General features: G+C 35.4%; 1 protein-coding gene across 1 annotated transcript in view; it reads left to right on the plus strand.

The window, feature by feature from the left end:
* The window catches only part of ADGRV1 (adhesion G protein-coupled receptor V1), a 508,576-nt gene that overhangs the window by 64,998 nt on the left and 421,136 nt on the right, over positions 1-22,442 (plus strand). The window contains exons 12-21 of the mRNA XM_037032075.1: positions 2,261-2,387; positions 2,476-2,661; positions 3,426-3,606; positions 4,332-4,495; positions 6,026-6,149; positions 7,150-7,413; positions 11,665-11,791; positions 12,426-12,643; positions 13,234-13,977; positions 15,706-16,079. Of these exons, the coding sequence (XP_036887970.1) occupies positions 2,261-2,387; positions 2,476-2,661; positions 3,426-3,606; positions 4,332-4,495; positions 6,026-6,149; positions 7,150-7,413; positions 11,665-11,791; positions 12,426-12,643; positions 13,234-13,977; positions 15,706-16,079 (2,509 nt within the window). The remainder of the gene's footprint in view (positions 1-2,260; positions 2,388-2,475; positions 2,662-3,425; positions 3,607-4,331; positions 4,496-6,025; positions 6,150-7,149; positions 7,414-11,664; positions 11,792-12,425; positions 12,644-13,233; positions 13,978-15,705; positions 16,080-22,442) is intronic.

Genomic DNA, 22,442 nt, shown 5'->3' on the forward strand with positions numbered 1-22,442 from the left:
GTTTTTGTTTTTTTCCGAGCGCAACTGGCTTTAGATCTGAGGATAGAGGTTTTCATTTTTTTTTTAAACCTAATTAAAGCTGCTAAGCAATTATAAGCTGGGCTGAATGAAATTTGCTCAGCTGCTGTGGTTTGTAAGCATGCACAGTGCTTGGCAGGCCCTGGTGCCTTGGAGCAGGCCTGGAAAGGAATGTCTTCAATGAGTCCTGCGTGTTGGCTGGCTGTGGGGTCATCTTCCCTAAGAGGGAACTGCCAAACCCCTTGCTAGCATTTGTCAATAGCAAAGAACCCAGTGTGTAGAGTTCCCATAAAGTGCACATTACTAGCTCAGGGGTGGGGGCGAAGAAGAAAGACTTTCTTGAACTTTATTTTTACCTTGCCATTCTAAGTTTCTAGCAATATTAGTGAGATTTTGGCAAGTGATCTCTGTCTCCCTTTTTCCCTTCCCACTTTCCCACGCTTCTTTATGTGTTGACAGAGTAGAAACTGAAAGGTTTGTCGTGTATTTTGGGTAAGTGGACAGATAATTCCTGGTTTCTGCGATTCAACATTTTGCTTTGCAAGCCATTGTTGTGGAGACAGCTGCTGTTCTGCATGACCACAGGCCTTGAGAAATGCTGCTTGTCCACCTGCCTGTGCATGCTTTGTGTGTCCTGTCATTTCCCAATGATAAGCGCAGCTTATAGCAAGTCTCTTCCTCTGCGTATTAGATTATGAATGCATTTAAGGTAATCTGATAAAAAGTTTGACAATTAATATATTTACATATGAGGAATTAAAATTTTTAACTTTCCTTATAGTTTACACATGGTGTAGGGAAAAGTTAATGTGCTGTGTTTGTGAAATTCTCAACGTGTTGAGTGCATCCTGTTGTTTGTTTAACAGAGAATTTGTGATCAAAACTCTCATCTCTTTCATTCGTTTGTGTCCAAGCAGTTTCTGCCTATATTTTCTCACTTGTATAAAAAACTTTTTGAAACACTTGCTTTTTACCTAAGGGTAGCATATTTTTAGAAAGTTAAAAAAGTTTTGTGTGTAATGTTTCAAATGGGTTTTTATATTTTGTATTGTGATCCTGTTTTCCTGTCTACTAGCTTATTAATTAAAATTAAACATTAAATTAAATTTATTTAATTTTAATTAAATTAAATTTCTTGAATTTTAATGAAGAAAAATATTGATGTGAATGAAATATAGAAAATTTTGCTATGAAAATCATATGACTGCATTAACAATATAATACATAACTGTCCTATTGTTTGGGCTAATCCCTTCTGTGGCCACTAGTATGCTAGATACTGGTTGTCAAGTTTCCAAAAGTGAGGAAAGGAAGTGAATTCAGATTCTCTATTACATAGGAATGAGCTATCCTTTCTACATATTAATTGTGGCTTCATTGTGATCCTGAGGTCTGTTCAAGAGTACTTTGTGGTTCAATAGAAAGTGACATTTGGGAAGGTTTAGAGCAGCTTGCAGGATTGAGAATTCTCAAACAGCATGTAGGCTTTTAAACTCCCAGAGCCTTGTAGTCTCAGTCCCTTTGATCATTCTAATTATACACTGAACATAAAAACCAGAAATAAAAAACATCTGTTTTAATATGTTCTTTTGAGATATGTGTAGGAATTGTTATAACATGTGATGCATTTAAGATCCATTTGATTCCATTTTTATATGGACTACCTCTAATGCATGAGATTAAAATTGAGGTGAATAGGAACATATAAAAGGTCAAAGAAGATTTCTAAAATATAATCACAAAAAGGGAAAATGTTTTTCCTCTTTGATCCATGCATCCACATAGTTACCCAACTTTTATTCAGTTAGTATAATCATAGGTGATGAATTTTAAAAGAAATTCAAGTGTATGTAAAATTTAAAACAATTTTAGTTAAATATATTTTTAATCTTACAAATTAGTTTTTCTAAAACTGGAAACAAATCTGTAAATTTGGTACTTAATAAGACTGCAATATATTTACAACCTTTGTATTGTTGATGTACATATGCAGTGTTTCGTTTCAATCAAATATAAAGAATATAATGAATTCAGAAATAGAAGCTTCCCCATAAGTGCTATGAGTAAAACTGTTTTTCTCAAGGGATTTTAATATGCTTAAGTTCAATTTAAGTTGTTTAAACTCCTAATAACCTTTATATTCATTATCTGAAAGTGTTGTAAATATTACCTTACAACCCTTTAAAATTCAGAAGTAAAACTATAGGTACCGGGTGTCTTTTTCCCCCTCTGACATCTTCAGGGTCAATGTGGAAAATCAGGTGCTGAAATCTGGGTATACCAGCCGTGATCTTATTATTTTGGAAAATGATGATCCTGGGGGAATTTTTGAATTTTCTCCTGCTTCCAGAGGACCCTATATTATACAGGTAAGTTGAAAGAAACTTCCATCTATTCTGTACGCAGAACTTCAGAAGAATTGTAATAGACTTGAATTTTTGTGGATTTTTTTTTAAGGAGGGAGAATCTGTAGAGCTCCACATCACTCGATCCAGGGGAGCTCTTGTTAAGCAGTTTCTACGCTACTGGGTAGAGCCAAGAGATAGCAATGAATTCTATGGAAACACAGGGGTCCTGGAATTTAAACCCGGGGAAAGGGAGATTGTAATCACCTTGCTAACAAGATTGGATGGGATACCAGAGGTACAGTACTTTAATTTTTTCTTTGAGCTTTTGTGCAAAGTTGATAGTATCTAGTATTATTATTAAATGCAAATATTTTTGACATTGACAAGAGACACAGGAATGGAAGTGGGCCAGAATGGATTGAGAAGTACTTGTGGTTGAAAAAAGAAAAAAATGCTTAAAGAACAGAATAAAAAATCCAAATTTGAACGATGTATGTTCGTCCTGCAAAAAGAAATACCAAACAATACAAAACTTTGCGTGTGTGATCAGTTTTCATCATCTTTTAGTTCTATGTCTTATTATATGTCATCTGCACTGACTGCAATTTTTAATAATATGGTTTTGAACTGAAGTTTTTCTGAAAATTACTTTTTTAAAAGGAAATAAATATAAGTTTTATATTAAGGGGAGCAGACATAGTTTCATGTGCTTACACATGAGTGCTTATGTAGCTTTTAAGTTAATTTTATTTTTTTACTCATTAGTTTAAATGACCAGGTCATCAGTGAGATAAGGTCTAATCTTACCATTTGAGAGTAGTGTCATTGTTTATCTTTTCCCTTTTGGGTTATGTACACTTATATCTGGTGTCTTTTCTTAATTGATCAGAGAATGTTAAACTTTTTTAAGAAAAAATATCAATTCTTTTGTCCTTTGAGTGAGTTATGTGTTTCTAAAAAATCGACTGTGTTAATATCCTTGACTATATATATATGTATGTTTGCTTGCTTTGAAAACTTCAGATTTGTATTTTTCCTAATTTGACATGTTCATTGTAGTTGGATGAACACTATTGGGTGGTCCTCAGCAGCCATGGCGAACGGGAAAGCAAGTTGGGAAGTGCTACCATTGTTAATATAACAATTCTGAAAAATGATGATCCTCATGGGATTATAGAATTTGTTTCTGATGATCTAGTTGTTACAATAAATGAAAGTAAAGGAGACGACACCTATAGTGGTAATTTATTTTGCTTTTTATATTCTATTACTGTGTACTGAAGAGGAAATTAATAATTTTTAAATTCATTTCTTTAGTAGTCATTATTTTTAGTTCTGTGTCTTAGAAATGACATGAAGTGCTGAAACTGGTATTTTAAAAATCATATTTAAGATGGCTATTTTTGTTTAGTACATAGTATTGTGATGATACTGATGATTTCAGTTATATTTTGATTTCAATTAACCATATGTGGTGGAATTCAGATACTCAAGAATGAATTGAATCTAGTAGAAAAAATTTTAAAACTGAGAGTAACTGCTAGGGAACTATTGCAGTGCTCTGAAATGAGATGTAGTTTATTTTTAGAGCACTTTTTTCTGAGTAAGAAAATCACTTTTGAGTGTGCAGCTTCCATTAGCTGGAAATGTTATCAAGTATCATTATAGGACTTTGTGATAGGTGTATCTAATTAATCACCATTCTGTTCTGAATGCTGAATGACTTTTGAAATCCCAACTGGAATAGAAATGATTGAGCCCATTTGTTTTATCACCTATATGCCTACAAAGTGATGACTAGGCGGAGGCACTTTTACACGTACCTTGGAGGCTAGGCTAAGCAAGTAATTGGCTTTTATCAAAAAGAGGTTTTATTTTTACCTCTGCTTTTTTGAGCAGTTTCTTTACTCATCATTTTAAAATTAATATATACTCACATATATTATATACACTTTTATTTTACAGCTGTTTATGGTATAATAAGAAATCGAGGCAATTTTGGTGATGTTAGTGTATCCTGGGTAGTTAGTCCAGACTTTACACAAGATGTATTTCCTGTCCGAGGGACTGTTTTCTTTGGTGATCAGGAATTTTCAAAAAATATCACCATTTACTCCCTTCCTGATGAGGTAAGTGTCACATATATAATTCTCTTGTTGTCGCTGTGTAATGACATTTTCCTTTTTTTAAATTTATTTAATTATTTTTCAAGTACAGTTTTCTGTCTATTACTTCCATCCCAATCCACTCCCCCGTGCTCCCCCCTCCCTCCCATTTCCACCCTTCTTAGTTTTTGTCCCTGTATCCTTTATATTTGTTCCTCTAAATCCCTCCCCTATTTCCCCTGAAATTTCCTCCCCTCTCCCCTCTGGTCTCTGTCCCCCTGTTCTCTATTTCAGTGTTAATGACATTTTCTTAATGATTAAATATCTGATAATATATCTTGTTGTGAGTATATTCATAAAGAACTCAGGTGTGATAATGTATTAATATAAGCCAAAAGGGAAATAGTCTTTTTGGTTTTCCTGAAGGCATTCTTAGAACTGATAGTTTCCAGTGACACTGTGTAGGTGTCAGGTATCAGGGATTCACAGTTGCGGGAGAGGTGAAGTGCTTGCCTGTGCTTAGGTTCTTTGAAAACAAGGGTGCCATGGTGCCATCTACTAAGTATCCTATAGTAGCACCCCCAGAATTAGGATTGTGGACTAGGGGGATCATGGTGGATTTAGCATGGTGTTCATCTTACTGATGATGAAGAGAGAGAACTCAGTAACAGGAAGCAGACCTTTCCAAGGGGAACTGCATTTGGAACAGCTGGGGAAGCCTACTTCTTTACTTCCACCTTGTCTCATAAGAGACAAAGTCCAGCACTCTGACGATGTGAAGAAGTCTAGCTCCTATGGAGGAGGCGAAAGAGAAACAGGGTCCACCTGGGGATTCAAATAGGCTTTGCCATGTGGGCAGCCTCATGTTGGTGGGATGTGGGATGAGGTCTTTATGACACACTTGAGGGAAAGTTGAGTGGTGTTTGTTAGTGGCCTTTGAGAGCTAGCTGAGCTTTTGTTGCTATTATGAACTCAGTTCTAAATATGTCCAAAAGTTATTTTGCCGTTCCATTTTTTTTCTTGTAAACAATAAATATGTCATTTGTGTAAAGAATAATATGTAATATTTTTATTTTTAGCTTACAGAAGGCAAAATATCTATTTACATTAAATTTTGTAGTGAGTCAAAATAAAGTGACTGGCTGAATGCACATGAAAATTCTGGGGATGGAGCCTAAATTCTACTTGAATAATTTTGGGTGGTTCTGCCTTAGAAATGGAAATCTAGATTAGTTGTTATCGGTTGAGCTCTATATTTTTAAAAAGATAAAAATAGTTTAGGAATATATAGGGTCCAGCATAACACCTCTTTTTTATTACAAAATCTTTTATTACAAAATTATAAGCATGTGATTCTGTAACATAACAATATCAAACTCAAGCACAGCGTATGACATTTTAGGTGAAATGTTCAAATTAAAACTGTAAATTATTACACCCATTTGATTACCCTACTAACCACACTCAAGCAGGCGTTACTTCTGCCGGACCCTGTTTAATTGTATTATTTGTACAAATCACCTGACTTAAAACATGTGTAACGTTTTTCAAAAGATTCCAGAGGAAATGGAAGAATTTACCATTACTCTACTTAATGCCACTGGAGGAGCTAAAATAGGAAATAAGACTACTGCAACTCTGAGGATTAGAAGAAATGATGACCCCATTTATTTTGCAGGTGGTATTGTTATTGTTTTTAGTGAGTGTGCATCTTTCTTGAACAGTGTGTGTGTGCATTTTTAATGACTTTTTAACTGAACATTTTTGATAAAGCACAATTGATGCTTGTTTAAATATGATTCTATGATTTGTTAGAATGATCATTATTTTACTTTTTTGATGTTTTAACAAATATTTTTAAACATCTTCTGAAGGAAAAAAAATAGTACTGTTTTGTTAGCCTTGTTCTCCCCCTACCTTCAAATTCCAGGGTATTTTCTTTCCTTTGTGCAAAAATGTGTACTCTTCCACATGACCTCTTCCAATCCACAGTGTAGCCAATTCAGGTCCTGGGTATTGTACCTGATGGATGATCACGTACTATAGTAACTAACATTGAACGGACATGTAAATAACAGTTTCTCCTTTTGGGGGGGGGCACTTTAATGGTTTCTTTAGAATTGTCTTTTGGTACTTAAGACATCTTTTAGTTTCTCTTGTGAGATTTAATTGGTGTGTAAATACTCCTTAAGCCCTTTTTGTAAGATGCTCAATTTACAAATTCAGGAATCTTTTAAACCTCTTGCATTTTACTGATTCATATTCTTAATCTTTGGTTAATTATGTACTTAATTCATCCTTTGTTCAGCCTTCTGCTAACTGCTGTGGCGAAATTAAAAATAAGATACCTGGGCCTTTTCACAAGGAATTTACAGTTTAAATTTGTAAATGAAGTGTATGAAATAGTAGACAGAGGATTTCAGATTGTATGTAAGTTACTAACAAACTGGGTTTTGAAGACAATGGATTTTGTAGGATTTAGGGCAAGAGGAAGGCCATTGACTAGAAGTAACCAAAGGAGGCCTCATGTAGGATTTGGGACCAGAGATAAGTCTTTAAGCAAAGACACACTGGAGGGTATTTCTTGTGGGGACAGGAAGAAACATAAAGTAACCAGAAAATAATAGATAGAATATAAAGAGCTCATATGTTCCTTCTTTTGTTTATGAATATTTTAGAGCCTCGTGTAGTGAGGGTTCAGGAAGGTGAGTCGGCTGACTTTACAGTTCTCAGGAATGGATCTGTTGATGTTGCCTGCACCGTTCAGTATGCTACAATGGATGGGAAGGCTACTGCCAGAGAGGGAGACTTTGTTCCTGTTGAAGGAGAAACGCTTGTTTTCGAGGTCGGAAGTAGAGAGCAGAGAATATCTGTATTCATTAAGGAAGATGATATCCCAGAAACAGATGAATCCTTTTATATAATCCTCTTTAATTCAACAGGTAAATAAACTGTATTTTTATGGCTGATCTGTTGTTTCAATGCTTTTATTAAAGTGACATTAAGTGCTCCTATCTAGTAGCCAAATTGTACTTAACCAGCATCTGTGACCATTCCAGGGCAAAATTGTTTCATTGCTTTCGTGAGGGATGGGATGAAGAATATGTGTTGAAGCTTCATATATCTGGTATACTTTATGGCATTATTTTTTATCTTTTTTCACAATGTAGCACACATAGAAAATGATATTGTATAAGAAATAAAAATCTTGAACTAAAGTTACACTAAGCTTTGTCTAGTCACCCAATGGCTTGCGGCATCAAGGATTCTGTAATGCCTGCTTTTCCAGCAGGGTACTGGGCATACTGCTTGAGAAGCTAGATTCTCTAGGTCACTGAGCACAATTGGCGGTTTGATAATTCTTTGAAGCTATTAGCCATAAAGAGTAACAATTTGCAAGGGGGGAAAAGATAGGCTCTTCATTCTTCTTTGTACTGTAAGTGAAGTAGGATGTTTTAACTCCAGTATTTGGCCCTGAGAAGGTTTCCACTCTACCGTTAGTGAGTTGGAGGAGCTGTGGCATATTTTAATATTTATTATTTTAAGACTTCAAAGAGCTATTTTTTTCCCTGAACCTTTTGAGAGTAAGTTGAAGACGTGATTCTTCATCACCTGTAAATATTGGTGTTTTCTACACATAAAGACATTCTACTACATAACCACAGTATGACCATTAAAATCAGGAAGTTAATATTAGTACAGTCATTGCCTCAGAGCCCATTTGAATTTCTCAAGTTACCCCAAATATATTCTTTTAGCAAAGTGATCGTTTCCTGAATCATGTATTGCTTTGGATAGTCATGTCTCTTTAATCTCTTCAGTTGTGAGTAGTTCTTCAGTCTTTCCTCAACTTCCATCATCTTAAGAGTATGGAATATTATAGTCTAGTTATAGAATGTTCCTCATGTTGGGATTAGTTTGGTGTTTCATCATTATTCGATCCAGGTTTGCATCCTTGGCAGGAATTCCATGGAAGGCGATTCTGTGCTCTTGTCCTGTCTCCGCAGTTGGCACATGATTTTGTTCTGTCCCTTTACTGTGATGTTCAGTTTGACCAAAATTTAGGTGGTGACTGCCTGCCTTGTCTGCTTTACTTTTTCTTCTTTGTAATTAGTAAATTTGATGAGGAAGATACTTTAAAATGTGTAAACATCTTGTTACTCATCAGACTTTAAATTATTGATGCATTTGTCAGTATGGACTCTTGGTTTCTATTTAATGCATTGGGTTTGGTTTTGCATCATTATTTCTTTTGATGGTCACAAGTCCTAGATTTGGCCTGTGGTACCTTGTTCAAGATGACTTCTTTGTCTTTTTGCTATGTTCCTGTGATTATTTGAACATTTTCTTCTTTTTGGCATAGCAAGATGTTCCAAACTCCTCTTGTACTTTTCCTTTCTCAACCCCGAAGTTGACAGTTTCTCCAGGGAACCCTGGTTCCTTTTAGTGAAGAATGTTATTTAGAAACCAGGATCTGGCATGAGGCATGCTGATTGTAATTGTGGTTGCGCTCCTCCTAGGTTCTCATGGTGTACAGACATAGGGAATATACATATGTATGTATGTATGTATTTATGTGTCCATACACACAGTTTACATCTCTAGTTCTGTATCCAGCTATGTATGTTGAAAACCATTAGTTTACCACAATATCTCCATTTCTGTCCAGTATCAGAGGGTTCATTCTCCTTTTCTCCCTGTCCGTATTCATCCCTCCCTTCTCCCATAGAAAGCATCTCCCATTATCTTTAATACAGTTAGTAATTTGATCAGTTCTTATATGTGACCAGTTTCCGTTTGCTTTTCCTACTCTTCCCACAATGAGATTGTCTTTCTTACCCCACTAGGGTTCAAGCTCCCTGCTCTAGGCCAACTTGTTCTCCTTAATGCAGGTGCCTTTATACTCCACACACCCTATTATCCAATAGCAGCTTTTCTACAACAGAGATGCCTTCCTTACCCTGCATAAGCTCTAACACCTTGTGCTGATCACTGGTGCCCTGTGCTCCACCCTCATGTGAATGATTACTGCGTGCTCTGACTTGTGCATTTTGGACTGAAATATTCAGAGAGGAAATGGAAAAGAAAGAGAACACTTAATTTTTGTTTATGCTGGGTTTCTCTGTCTCTTTGTCTCTCTTCTCTATTTGTATCTCTCTTTCTATTCCCTTTCCTCTCTTTTTCATTTTTCCCATGACTTAATTAAGAAAATTTTTTTAAAGTAATAAGTAGGAACTATCATCTGGTGAAAAAAATTTGACTTCATACAATAGTGGCTACAAAAGAAATCTTACAGTTGCACAAAACATAATTAGTGAGATCTTATGTAAACTAAAAACATTTTTGTGAATCTGATCAGTATCCTAAAATTTAAATGAAAGAAATTTTTACAGATGAAATGTTTTTGGTGAAGTAAAAGTAGAAAATAAAGTTTTGCTGTGAGGTACAGAAAGCTGATGGATAAATGACTTTGTTTTAATAAAGTGAGTTTATTTTGTAAGATGTGTTGTCAGGGAGCTGCATTTTTGATTTTGAAAGACTGAGTGAGCAAGCACAAGGTGTGACTGGGCCACTCGCCCGAGGTATGAAGGTATGGTGTACATACTGCCACTGCATCTGTCCTCAGTAGTTTTCTAGAAATGGTGACAGCTGAGAATCTAATGACTTTAGCTGTGAAGACATGGACTACAAATATTTGTGTTCTAGAACTTGTGCTTTTTATATCCTTCCTTAGTTCTTTTTCTTTCCTTTTATGATGTCAAACATTGAGGACCTGAGGGGATTGAGGATGGAAGAGCTGGAGGGGCAGCATCTCTAATGTGACCTAGTGATGGCAGTGGGTGTTTATGCTTGATAGTCATTGTTCACAGTATGTGCCCCGAGATTCAATTATTGGATCAAAGGATTTGGCCATCCTTAGGGCCCTTGTTAAATATTTTCAGTTCTGTCTATAGAGAAACGGAATGAGTTTTTGGCACCGTTTATGCCACGTTGCATGACAAATACATATGATAGTCAGAATCCTGCCAGAATTAGGTTTTATTATTTTTATTTGTTTTTGTTAGATTTTATGACATAATATTTTGTTATTTTATTGCTCTGTATTGTCAGTATTTTCTGTACAATGATTTGCTATTTTTTAAGTTTTTTCCTGTTTCCATTGGCTAATTATCAAGTGAGTTTGAGTACAGTTGTGTATTTTTATAAATTATTTTTAATATGTTAGTTTGCTCTACATATAATTTCTGTTTCTATGATTTTAGTTTTGGTGTCCTCATCTGATTTTGAAAACTTTATTTGTATCAGTTTAGCTAATGCTCATAAGTAACTTCTCTGTACCAGTTACTGAACATCTGCCCTGCGAGGGCATGGAATTGACTAAGCATTTGTCCAAGGAGCGTACAGTGAAATTGTGTGTGCGAATGTGTATACTAGTGAAATGCAGCAGTTGTTATGATAGATTGACAAAGTGTGAAGTGCTGTAGCAACACTGTAGAGAGGCACTTAGCTTAACTGGGGAATTCGAGGAAGAATTCCTGGAAGAGTTGTCGCTTGAGCTGGGTTCTGAGAAGTGATGAGAGTTAGGTGAGTAAAGATGGGAAGAACTTTTGCTTGCACAGGGACAGCCAGAATAAAGAGCAATGTAGCTCAGAGAAGTGATGAGAAGAGACCTAAAACACTGACAACAGGTGAAAGAATTGGAGTAGAGAGGAATCAAATTTAATGCCATGAAGATTGCTTTGTTCTAAAATCAGATCAAACTCTGCTGCCTAAAGGCTGAGGATTAAAGGGAGGCACTCAAGCCAGTGATTCTAATTACTATGGACAGGAGTAATTTTATGTTATTCGTAATCTTTTCATCATTTGTTATGAAATGAAAAAATCTACCTCAAAAATCTGAAATTTGATAAAGCTCTGTTTTTGATTTCTAATTAAACTATTGAAGTGATTCTTATTGTGAAGAAAAGTATCTTGTACATTTTTCAATAAAGTAGTTCTTCTGTAATTAGATATTTCCTCAAAGACAAGTCACATGAAACTTATTTAGGCATCTCTCTTTCCTTAATTTATGACCTTCGGTGAGGAAATTGCTGAAATTTGAACTTAATTATAAAGCATTTATTAATTAAAAGACAAATTTAACAGGAAGTGAACTACTTTTTGTTATTTTGACTTTTCCATTTTTACTCTAGGTGATACAGTAGTATATCAGTATGGAATAGCTACAGTGATAATTGAAGCTAATGATGACCCAAATGGCATTTTTTCTTTGGAGCCCATAGACAAAGCAGTAGAAGAAGGAAAGACTAATGCATTTTGGTAAGCATATTTGGATAAGAAAAATTAAAATTGGTTACAATAAAATAAAGTCTTCTGATATATTAATCTTTTAAAATGAAAAAAATTGGTTAAGAATTGAATAATTTCCACATTGGTAGCCTGAATGAATTGTAAACTTTTCTAATGCTATTGCCACTTGTAAAAAAAAAAAAAGCACACACACACACTTTAGCTGATGAACAGAAATTAGCCTCCTCACGTTCCTCGCCCCGACTTCCATCCTTTGTCAGGACTGAGAAATTCACATATCCAAGGCCTTTTGGAACACCTCTTAAATGGTCCAGGCCTATCCTTACCCTGTGCTTTGCTTTTGAAGAACATTTGCCAATTGTCATTTAATATTTTTTGATTTGGCTTAAAATTTATTTTTTAGTTTGGACTTTGAAGATGATGACTTTTAAGATTGCTTCTCTTTATTATTTAAAGTTCCTCATTCTTCCCTTTCCATGAGATTCTTTATGGTTGCTCAGTAACCACTGCCTGGCTGCTTTATATTAAAGATCATAAATAGAAAAAGTATGTTTCTGAGAAAAGGCAGAAAGCCTCCATTAGAGTTAGAGTCACTACTTATAAATATTTTATAAAAGTTCATTTTCTTTAATTTGTCATGTAGGATTGTGAGGCACCGTGGACACTTTGGCAATGTTTCTGTGGCTTGGCAGCTGTTTCAGAATGATTCTGCATTGCAACCTGGACAAGAGTTCTATGAAACTTCAGGAACTGTTAACTTTATGGATGGAGAAGGAGCCAAACCAATAATTCTTCATGCTTTTCCAGATACAATTCCTGAATTCAATGAGTTTTTTATTTTAAAGCTAGTAAATATTTCAGGTGCTGTGTTTTCCCATCTCTTATATTTTACCACTAAAATTTAATATGTTACGTTTAAATAACTAGACCTGTGGAAAAATACAGTTAATGAAGAAATTAAGTGTATCTGAATAATGAAAATACCCTTTTGAATGAAATGTTGCTTGTAATGTTTATTTTGTGGTCTTAGCTTGGTTAAATTATATGGATGGAGACTTACATTCATCCTCAAACTTGTAAATAGAATTTTTACCCACCCAAATATAGTGTCTCCAACAAACCATTAGTGAAAGTTAGGAAGAACAGATTTATGGTAGCTTAAAGATTGGTCCTTTTTTTAAACAATCAATTTTTCCATCACTTTTGGTTTTAAGCACAGGAGTCAAACCTCACTAATTAATATTCTTTCTTCAGGCTATCTTGGTTTTAAGTGAAATTATGCTGAATATCATTGACAGTGTAGTACAAGTTGTATGGTAACAGTGTTGTTCATTGATGAATGAGTAAATTATTTAATCAAAAGTTGCGGTTACAGACCTTTTGCCTTCATTTTAAACTAGAAAGTACTTAAAATTCTGGTTTCTCATTTATCACACATTTTCTTATTATAGGTGGGTTCCCAGGTCCGGGGGGCCAACTAGCAGGAACCAACCTCCAGGTAACAGTAATGATTCCATTCAATGATGACCCATTTGGAGTTTTTATCTTGGATCCAGAGTGCTTAGAGAGAGAAGTAGCAGAAGATGTTCTCTCAGAAGACGATATGTCTTATATCACCAACTTTACCATTTTGAGGCAGCAGGGTGTCTTTGGCGATGTACGTGTAGGCTGGGAAATACTGTCCAGTGAGTTCCCTGCTGGTTTGCCTCCAATGATAGATTTTTTGCTGGTTGGAATTTTCCCGAGCACTGTGCCTTTACAACCGCACATGAGACGTCACCACAGTGGAACAGATGCTTTGTATTTCAGTGGAGTAGAGGGTGCATTTGGAACTGTTAATCCAAAATACCATCCTTCCAGGAACAATTCAATTGCCAACTTTACCTTTTCAGCTTGGGTGATGCCCAATGCCAATACCAATGGATTTGTTATAGCAAAGGATGATGGTAATGGAAGCATCTACTATGGGGTGAAAATGCAAACCAATGAATCCCATGTGACACTTTTCCTTCATTACAAAACTTGGGGTTCCAATGCTACCTATACGGCCAAGACAACAGTCATGAAATATTTAGAGGAAAATATTTGGCTTCATCTTCTGATTGTTCTGGATGATGGCATGATTGAATTCTACCTGGATGGAAATGCAGTGCCCAGAGGGATCAAGAGTCTGAAAGGAGAAGCCATTACTGATGGTGAGTGTTATCTTCACAACTAGGACACTGAATCCAGGATTTTTAAAAATTCGATTTCTTAAAAAAGCCAATAGTTATTTTAAAATATGTTTGTGTATTGGTTTAATTTCTTTAAATGAAACTACGTGCCTTCACAGACAATAAATTCTGGGCTGAGTATTGCTGAAATGAACCAGGCAAAGTGTTTGCCCTTGAGGTACCTGAAATAGGCTCTGAGAGAGAGATGTTCAAACAGATTACTTCAATACATTGTAGGGAGGAATAAAAAAATACAAAGGAAGAACATTAATTTCTCTTGTAATGTGGGGTGGGGCGTAATATTTCAGGTACAGAAAAAAGCAAAGACGAAACAGTATATTGTATATGGGAACTGCTGCTAGCTCAGTCTTGCTGAAGCCAGAGGGTGATGGGGTTCAGGTTAAAGAGGAAGCAGAGAGAAATATTACTTTGAAATCCTTAGCAGTTACAAGGGTTTATAAGGAGTAGACTGGTAAATTCTATAGAGTGCTTTGAAGAGGTAATCTTTGTTGTCTTTGAGCTGTAGCCTATGCTATTTTCTTGAGAAATGCATCTGCATGTCTACACACAATATTGGTAATCTCCATTATAATCACCAGTTCCTCTTTCAGCCCCTCCGTCCTACATTTTGATTCTGTTTTTCACCTAGGAAGTAGAGTGGCCCTGACTTATATGGTTATCCTGTTACAGAGTGTTTTCCTTCTGAACCTCCTGCGTTAGGTAGCTCACCCAGCTCACCTACTATTGGCATTTCTAAGAACATAAGAGTAGCTTTTCCTGGTTTTAATTTATGTAAATGGCATTGATCAGTGTGTATGTTTAAGTGTCTGGCTTCTCTTGCTTAGTATTGTTTCTGAGGTTCACCTGTACTTTTGCCTGTTGTAGACATTTCGCTGTTGTTCCCGTATATGAATCCCGTATAGTCAGTCCAGAACCACTGGAGCAGGCATGGGACAACTGTGGTAATAATGTGCAGGATTCATAAAGTAGTTATCTGGGTAGTGACTTATGAAACTGCCTTGATTGGTCATGTTGATAAGAAATGTATCTTGTATTTTCCCCCCAAATCACTGCTAAGCGCTCATCTTACAAAGATATTTTAGTTGGAGAGTGACTAAGTAGAGAAATAAGAATTGGTGAATTCCTGAAAAGGGACGTTATTGATATACAGTAGTATAGTTGGGCTGCATACTGTTATTACCCAAGACTTGCTTATAATGTTGTTCCTGGAAAGAAAATAATACTTCTTTTTCTACATGCATGGCACTGGTTTTATGGATAAAGAGTTTTACTTTTCCCACAGAAACTCATTTTTATATATTCTCTCTATTTTATTTAACTCAAGGTGAATTTCTAACAGATGAAGCCTTGAAGTTTTCAAAGAATAGTCATACTGAAGTTTCAAAATTGTGACTGAGTTAAATTAATCCATTCTTAGGAATGTCTGTCCAAATATACACACATATATACACATATACACATACACATATACATACAAAATATCCTTTAGTACAAATATCTTAAATTTCAGTGATTACTGATTTATTTTTTCATCATAACAAATAATGTTAATTTGAGTATATTCTAGTTATGCAAAAGCTTTACTTATAAAACCTTTCAATAAAGTTGCTTCACTGTCTGAATCATACTCATAATTGAGGACAGGATAGTAGTGCATATTGGATATTTTACACTTATCTCTACTTTCAGGTCCTGGAACACTGAGAATTGGGGCAGGAATGAATGGCGAAGACAGATTTACTGGTTTGATGCAGGACGTGAGGTTCTATGAGCGGAAACTGACCCTTGAAGAAATTTATGAACTTCATGCTATGCCAGCAAAGAGCGATTTACACCCTGTTTCTGGGTATCTGGAGTTCAGACAGGGAGAAACTAACAAATCCTTCATTATTTCTGCAAAAGATGACAATGAAGAGGAAGGAGAAGAGTTATTCATCCTTAAACTGGTCTCTGTATATGGAGGAGCTCGCATTTCTGAAGAGAATACTACAGCAAGATTAATAATACAGAAAAGTGACAATGCCAACGGCTTGTTTGGTTTCACAGGAGCTTGTATACCAGAGGTAAGCAGTGATCTTCGAGAATTTCGGAGTCAAAAAATTTGCTATGGATGGATTTGTTTGGAAGTGGGCTTTCTTTCATTTGATAAGATAGCTTGACTATCTGTGCCCAGAAGTATGATGGAGTCAGTGGATGCAAGTGTAAATTATAAGGTCTTTGCTTTTATAAGTTCACAGTGTGGGTCAGAAGCTTAATGAGGTGATAGAAGTAATAACAAGTTAGCAAGTGAACCTTTAGCAGTTATCTTTAAACCTAATGCACTTTACAGAATGTACCATTACACTCCACATGTAATTTACGTTTTAGCTATTTGATTACCACATAAGCAAATGAAATAACGTGTATTGAAAGCATCTATGAATAACTGCAATCAAAACTTTATTAAATACAATATTTTGAGGAGTTGTTTTTCCATGTGTGAAATGTACGTGAGTAGTTACAGCATTCTTCCATGTTGGGTATAAATGCTTTTCTTATCTACCTTCTTGGCCAGCTTAATTAATTAGGCTGTTTTACTGCCCTTATCAGTTCTTTCCAAGTTTTCAAAGATCCGTAATCATCTTGGTTTCCTGATCAGTAATGTGAGATCGCGTGAAACTGCCTCACAGGTGTCGCGTGTGACAGCAGCAGCTCGAGGCCCCTGAGAGGCTGCCAAGGAGCAAGAGCGCCTTTCCTTTTGCAAGTTGATTCCTGTAGTTTTAGGAGGGTGCGGACGCACATCGAAGTGATCAAGAATTATGTGAATGGATAGAGCTTGAAAAAACATATCTAGGTCATAGGCCTCATTGTAGCTCGAGTTGGGGTATTCAGTTGGGGTTTGCGACAGTCATCAAGAGGTCTATCCATAGTGGTGATTTTCTGTACCAGAGAGTCTCCTAGAGTAGGGAGGACCGGTGTCGTACAGATCTGTAACTTAAATATGTTTATTTGTAACGATAATATCTTTTAATAGATATTCAGTCATCAAAGAACTTCACGTTAAGCTTTTCATGTGCCTTTCACATTGTTTTTCTGTGCAATACATAATGTAACTGTAATAGATACTATTATTCTCTTCACTTTATAGGATTAACAACTGAGGTTTAGAGACCTGAGCAAATAATTAACCCAAGTTGAATTATTTGAGAGAGAATCAAATACCTGGCTCAAAGCTTGGCAGTTACTAGTACTCAATAAGTATCAGTTTTCCTTTCCTTTTTTTTTTTTGTCCTTAGATACAGGGGGCAGAACTGGAATTTGAACCTATGTCCTGTGACTTCTAATCTGTTACTTTCCTTCTATATTTTGGTGTCATCATATCTATTTTTAAAAAGACAGGTGGCTCCCTCAGGGTGTGAGAACCATAGTGGTGCCAGGTAAAGCAAGCTTTCCCTCCGTTCCCCCTCGACTGGTGCCTGCCTATGGCTCTGACTTCTTGTGTAATTCTCTTCTTTGCTCAGTGTGTTTCAGCCAGACTTGCCCGGTTTCAGTGCCCATCTCAGGTATCAGCACTTCCTAGCCACTCTATTTGGACACTCTTCTCCCAGAACATCATAATTAGTCATTCAAGTTTCAGGTCCAAAGATGCCTTCTCAATAAAGACTTTCTTATTTAAAGTAATACCCCTTTCATTTGATCACTTGTCCTTTCTTTACCTAGTTTTACTTTTTTCCCCAGCATTGATCACACTCTTAAATTCCCTTTGTTATTCATAAGTCTGTTTATTTATTTGTTATTGATTTTCACCAAAGATGAAAGAGTATTGAGTAAAATGTCTTATTGTTCATTATTGTATCTCTAGCACCTATAGTGGAACATAGTAGGTACTCAAAAGTCTTTGTTGAACTTATGAGTGTATTTGAATATCAAAACATGAAAAGGCTTATAAAATAAAAAATACTTTCAGGTTCTGTTGAACTGCATAATTAGCCAAACTGAAAAAAAAATCCAACAAATTTTACCACCTAAATTTGATATTTCTCTGGCTTTTGGGGCCATTGTAGGACGTTTTCAAAGCTGATTTGTCTCACAAGTTTTATTTTTAGATTGTGTTGGCATTGGTTCAGCTTTCCATAGGTATGCAAATTTGCCTGTTCCTGGAAATCTCAGAATTTAAGGAGATCAATCAAGCCTTTGATTGCAGAAGACCTGACTTCCTTATGGAGACCTTAGCGCCTATACTGGTAGAATTGCTGGAAAGAAAAAGAAAATGTGATTGGTTATTCTCTAAGCCCACATGAGAGAAGTAGAATATATCTGTGTTGGAAAGAGTAAAGTTTAGGTGGTTGATGTAAGAAAAATGTTGTTGAGTCTAAAAGATCAAACATTGGCCATGACCATTGTGGCTCAGCTGCTTGGGTGTCATCCTGCAAAGTGAAAGGTCACAAGCTCTGTCTGGTGAGAGCTCATGCCTGGGTTTTTGTTTGGTCCCCCTTTGGGGAGTGTTGAGAGGCAGCTGATGTTTCTCTTATTCCCTCCCTTCCTCCCTTAAATCTTTTTTAAGATTTTAAAATCTTAAAAAAATAAAAGATTAAATATTGAACTTGATGTAAGGAATATTACATAATTTTTATTTCTGGAACTAGTAAGAGTTCCAGAAATAAAAAAAAGAGAGAACTAAAAATAAAAAAGTAGAGAACTCCTGCTCTTGCCTTGGAATGATTTGAAGGCAGGAGTAATATGAAATAGTTTTAATATCATCATCATCAATAAAATTTATTGCTTACTGAAGTCATTCTCAAGGTGCAGCCCGAGGACCCCTGAAATGTTTCAGGAGTTCTGCAAAGGTCTAACCTCATTTTATAAAAATGCTAAGATGGCTTTTTCACATTATTGACTATTGCACTGCACAAGCAGGGGTTGCCACGAATGCTGTCTCTAAGTTTCTTTGTATAAATCAAGGCCGTGGCACTGGACTCTTATCAGTTGTCACTGCTTTATTCCTTAGCGCACGCCTGTAGTCTAAGAAGTGCCAGTTTTCTCATGAGAATACCTCTGATGAAGCAGTACAAGATATTGATTAGATAAAATCTTCACCCTTGAATCCCTGTGTGTTTGGTGTTTCGTATCACGAGGGGCCAGTCACAAATAAAGCCGCTCTGTGTTAACCACACATGATCGCTGCCCTGAAGAAAAGTATCTGCTGGTGCAGATACTGGGTTGTGAGTTCACCGAGCTACTCTTTTTACAGAACACCGGGTTTGCTTGAAAACGTGGATGACAGATTTTGGTTATTTGGATGTGGGTATCTGGCATACAGCCTTATGAAAATGAATGGAGTGAGTCCGTGACTACAAGAAAAACACCTGACAGTACTTGTTTCCAATGCTAAAATTTAAGCTCTCAAACAAAAGTTAGAATTTTGGAACACTTGTATCTGCCAGAATGAACTTTACAGTTTCTCAGTACTTAAAGACCAAGTGAGATTTATTATCTTCCATAATAAAATATGTCAAAACTTGGAAGTTCTGTACCTCAGTGAACCAATAGTTTCCAAATAATCAATGTATATTGTTACAAAATCATACATGGTAAGCGATTGATTCAAAATGGAAAACATACCAATGGCTTTTAATGTATTAGAGTCTGATCTCACATTGCAACTTAACTCTAAGAAACCACCACTTGTTAAATTTTGGTTATAGTATCAGGGAGAATACTCCCAAATATCTAAAAAGTCTACTAACTCCTCCTTATTTTTCAATTATATATTTATATGAGGCTAGGTATTTTTTATATACTTCAACCAAAATAACAAAGAGCAGTAGACAAATTGCAAAAGGAAATGTTAAAACCTAGTTGTCTTCTATTAAGTTAGACATTAAAAAGATTTGTAAAAATATATAGCAATGCTCCTTTATTACTAAGTTTAAAAAAATATATAGTTATTTCTAATAAAATGTGTTGCTTTTATGTTAGCATGTAATGAGTTTATTATTGCTGTTTTTAAATAAATTAATATATCAATTATTTTTCAGTTTTCATTTATAAAGTGGTAATATCAACAGATTTCGCCAACACAAGCAAAACCTCGTTGGTGTTCTCAATAATTTTCATGCGTGTTCAGGGTCCTGAAACTAAAATATTTGAGAACTGCTAATTTATTCTACTCCTGGAATTGTTTCCAGAGCTTTAATTTCATTGTTATTTGCTTCATTTCCATACACAAAAACCACTGTCACTTCTTTAGATTTTTTTCAGTGACATGAAAGTCAACTTATTCTTCTTTTTAAAAAAAGTCAACTTATTCCTTTAAAAAATGATGAAAGGAATAGAGATCCTTTAAAGACTTCTAAGTTATATTATACTTTTTACATGTTTTATAGATTTATATAACATAAAGTAATATTAGGGTTAAAGTAAAAACATAATCACATATTAAATAATGAAAATATGTAAAATATGATATATTTTACCCTTTGCCATATTAAAAGACATGATAAATATTTTTACTTATGTGAAAATAAGTACCTGGGTTTTACTTATTAGTACCTGGTTTACTAACCAGATATGCCATGTCTTGGCAAATAGCAGGTGATTAGTAAATTTTAATTATAAGAATGCATAAGCCTGTGTGCAGTTTAAAGCCATGATGGGGCCCACCTGATGAGGCTCTCATTGGATTCCAAGTATATTGAACATATGACTGGTTTTTGCTGGTTTTATAGCCTAGTAACCACACCCCCATGTTGTCTTACCCTCTGTTATTATTCTGTGTACTTTCTATGTTGTTTTCTCACCACCTTGTTTTAGTCCTATTTTTCTGTGTCCTGCAATCTTGTATACCATGTAATTATAAAGTAACGAGATTGCTTTTTGTAATAACTCATAGCACTTGCTAGTCTCATTATTTTACTTTTATGACTAATATTAATTGTTTTATATTTCTAAACTCATGACTTAAGGATACATTTAGAGACAGTATGAGATCTTTGTAAAAATGAGAATGTTATTTAACTTGGGCTGTGTTTGGTTTTAAATGCCTGCCATATGCTATGTGGGTCCAGTCCTTTAGATAAAAGTGACATTGATATAATCTGATATCACAGATCATCACCCAAGCATGAAACAAAATAAAAAATTAATTGGATGTGTAATTGTTTAGCTTTAATCTTCTATTTCAATAGAGAAAGCCAATTCATGGCTCAGATCAGTACATTCTTTTTCCTAGGAAAATTATTTCAAGTACGCGTCTCATACTTAACCTTTGAAAGTACTGTTGTGCTGATCTGAAGCTCTGGCAGACTCCCGACTTGAAAGAGACAAGAGCAATGGCTGCTGTTGTTTCTTGTGACAAATGGAGTGACGATAGTTGTGGTGATTATTACTTGATCTTATGCTCCTTCATACATTGGCCTGAACAGTTGCTTGTATCATGAATCTAAAGTTCCATTGACTGTTTTAGTAGTAGAAAAAATGTTTAATCATTTATTCTTTATGATTTTATCATAATCTGTTATTAGTAATTTTATCCTCTGGTCTGCTGCTTCCCAAATTGTACAGCTTTGGTCAGAAGTATTTAATTTATATTCCAGGACAAAATTCCTGATTCATGATCCCATTTCTGAATCAGAATCTCTGCCAGGGGGATTGGATGAGAGGCAAAAAGCTGAATTAAAATTTTTTTTATATGGCAAGTTTCATATATACCAAAAAATAGGGAAAATAGAGTATTGGACCTCAGTGATCCATCATCCAGCTTCAAAATTTATCAGCCTTTTGCCAGTCTTGTTTCATCTTTTTTGGTTGAAGTAATTTTTAAAGCAAATCTCAGGTATTATTATGCATTTCTATGTAAATACATATGAAAGATGGATTATACTAAGTGTCCTATGTAAGTTTTTAATGGACCTTTGACATTTGAAAGTTCTTCCTTAGCAGGAAGTTTACTTTATTGTATAAATTATTACTTCATTAAATTTTCTATGAAATTTTGATGTATAGCATGTATCACACAGTTGTATTGGATACGGCTACGGCTAGTTGCCTTCTTCTTCTCCCCATCCTCCTCCTCTTTTTACTCAAGAATATGTTTATTGATTTGAAAGAGAAAGTAGAAAGGGCAGGGAAGAGAGAGAGGGAAAGAGAAAGAGAGAGACAGAGACATCATTATGGTTATGAGAGAGAAACACTGATCTGTTGCCTTCCATACATACCCCAGCCAGCCCACAATCTAGGTATGTGCCCTGACCCGGGATTGAACCTACAGCCTTTTGGTGCTCAGGATGACACTCTAGGCAACTGAGCCATTTGGCCAGGGATTATTTTTCTTCTTTTTAAAACTAGAAACAGTTAGAAGGTGGTAGATTTTGGTGAAGACTTTACTAAATGAAAGTGTGGTCAGATAACTTTTCCCCATGTGATTCTTTTAAGCAAAAATTGCTTTC

The sequence above is a fragment of the Sturnira hondurensis genome, unplaced genomic scaffold (genome assembly GCF_014824575.4).
Source record: "Sturnira hondurensis isolate 20B ecotype Veracruz unplaced genomic scaffold, ASM1482457v3 Scaffold0021354, whole genome shotgun sequence".
Taxonomy (NCBI): Eukaryota; Metazoa; Chordata; class Mammalia; order Chiroptera; family Phyllostomidae; genus Sturnira; species Sturnira hondurensis.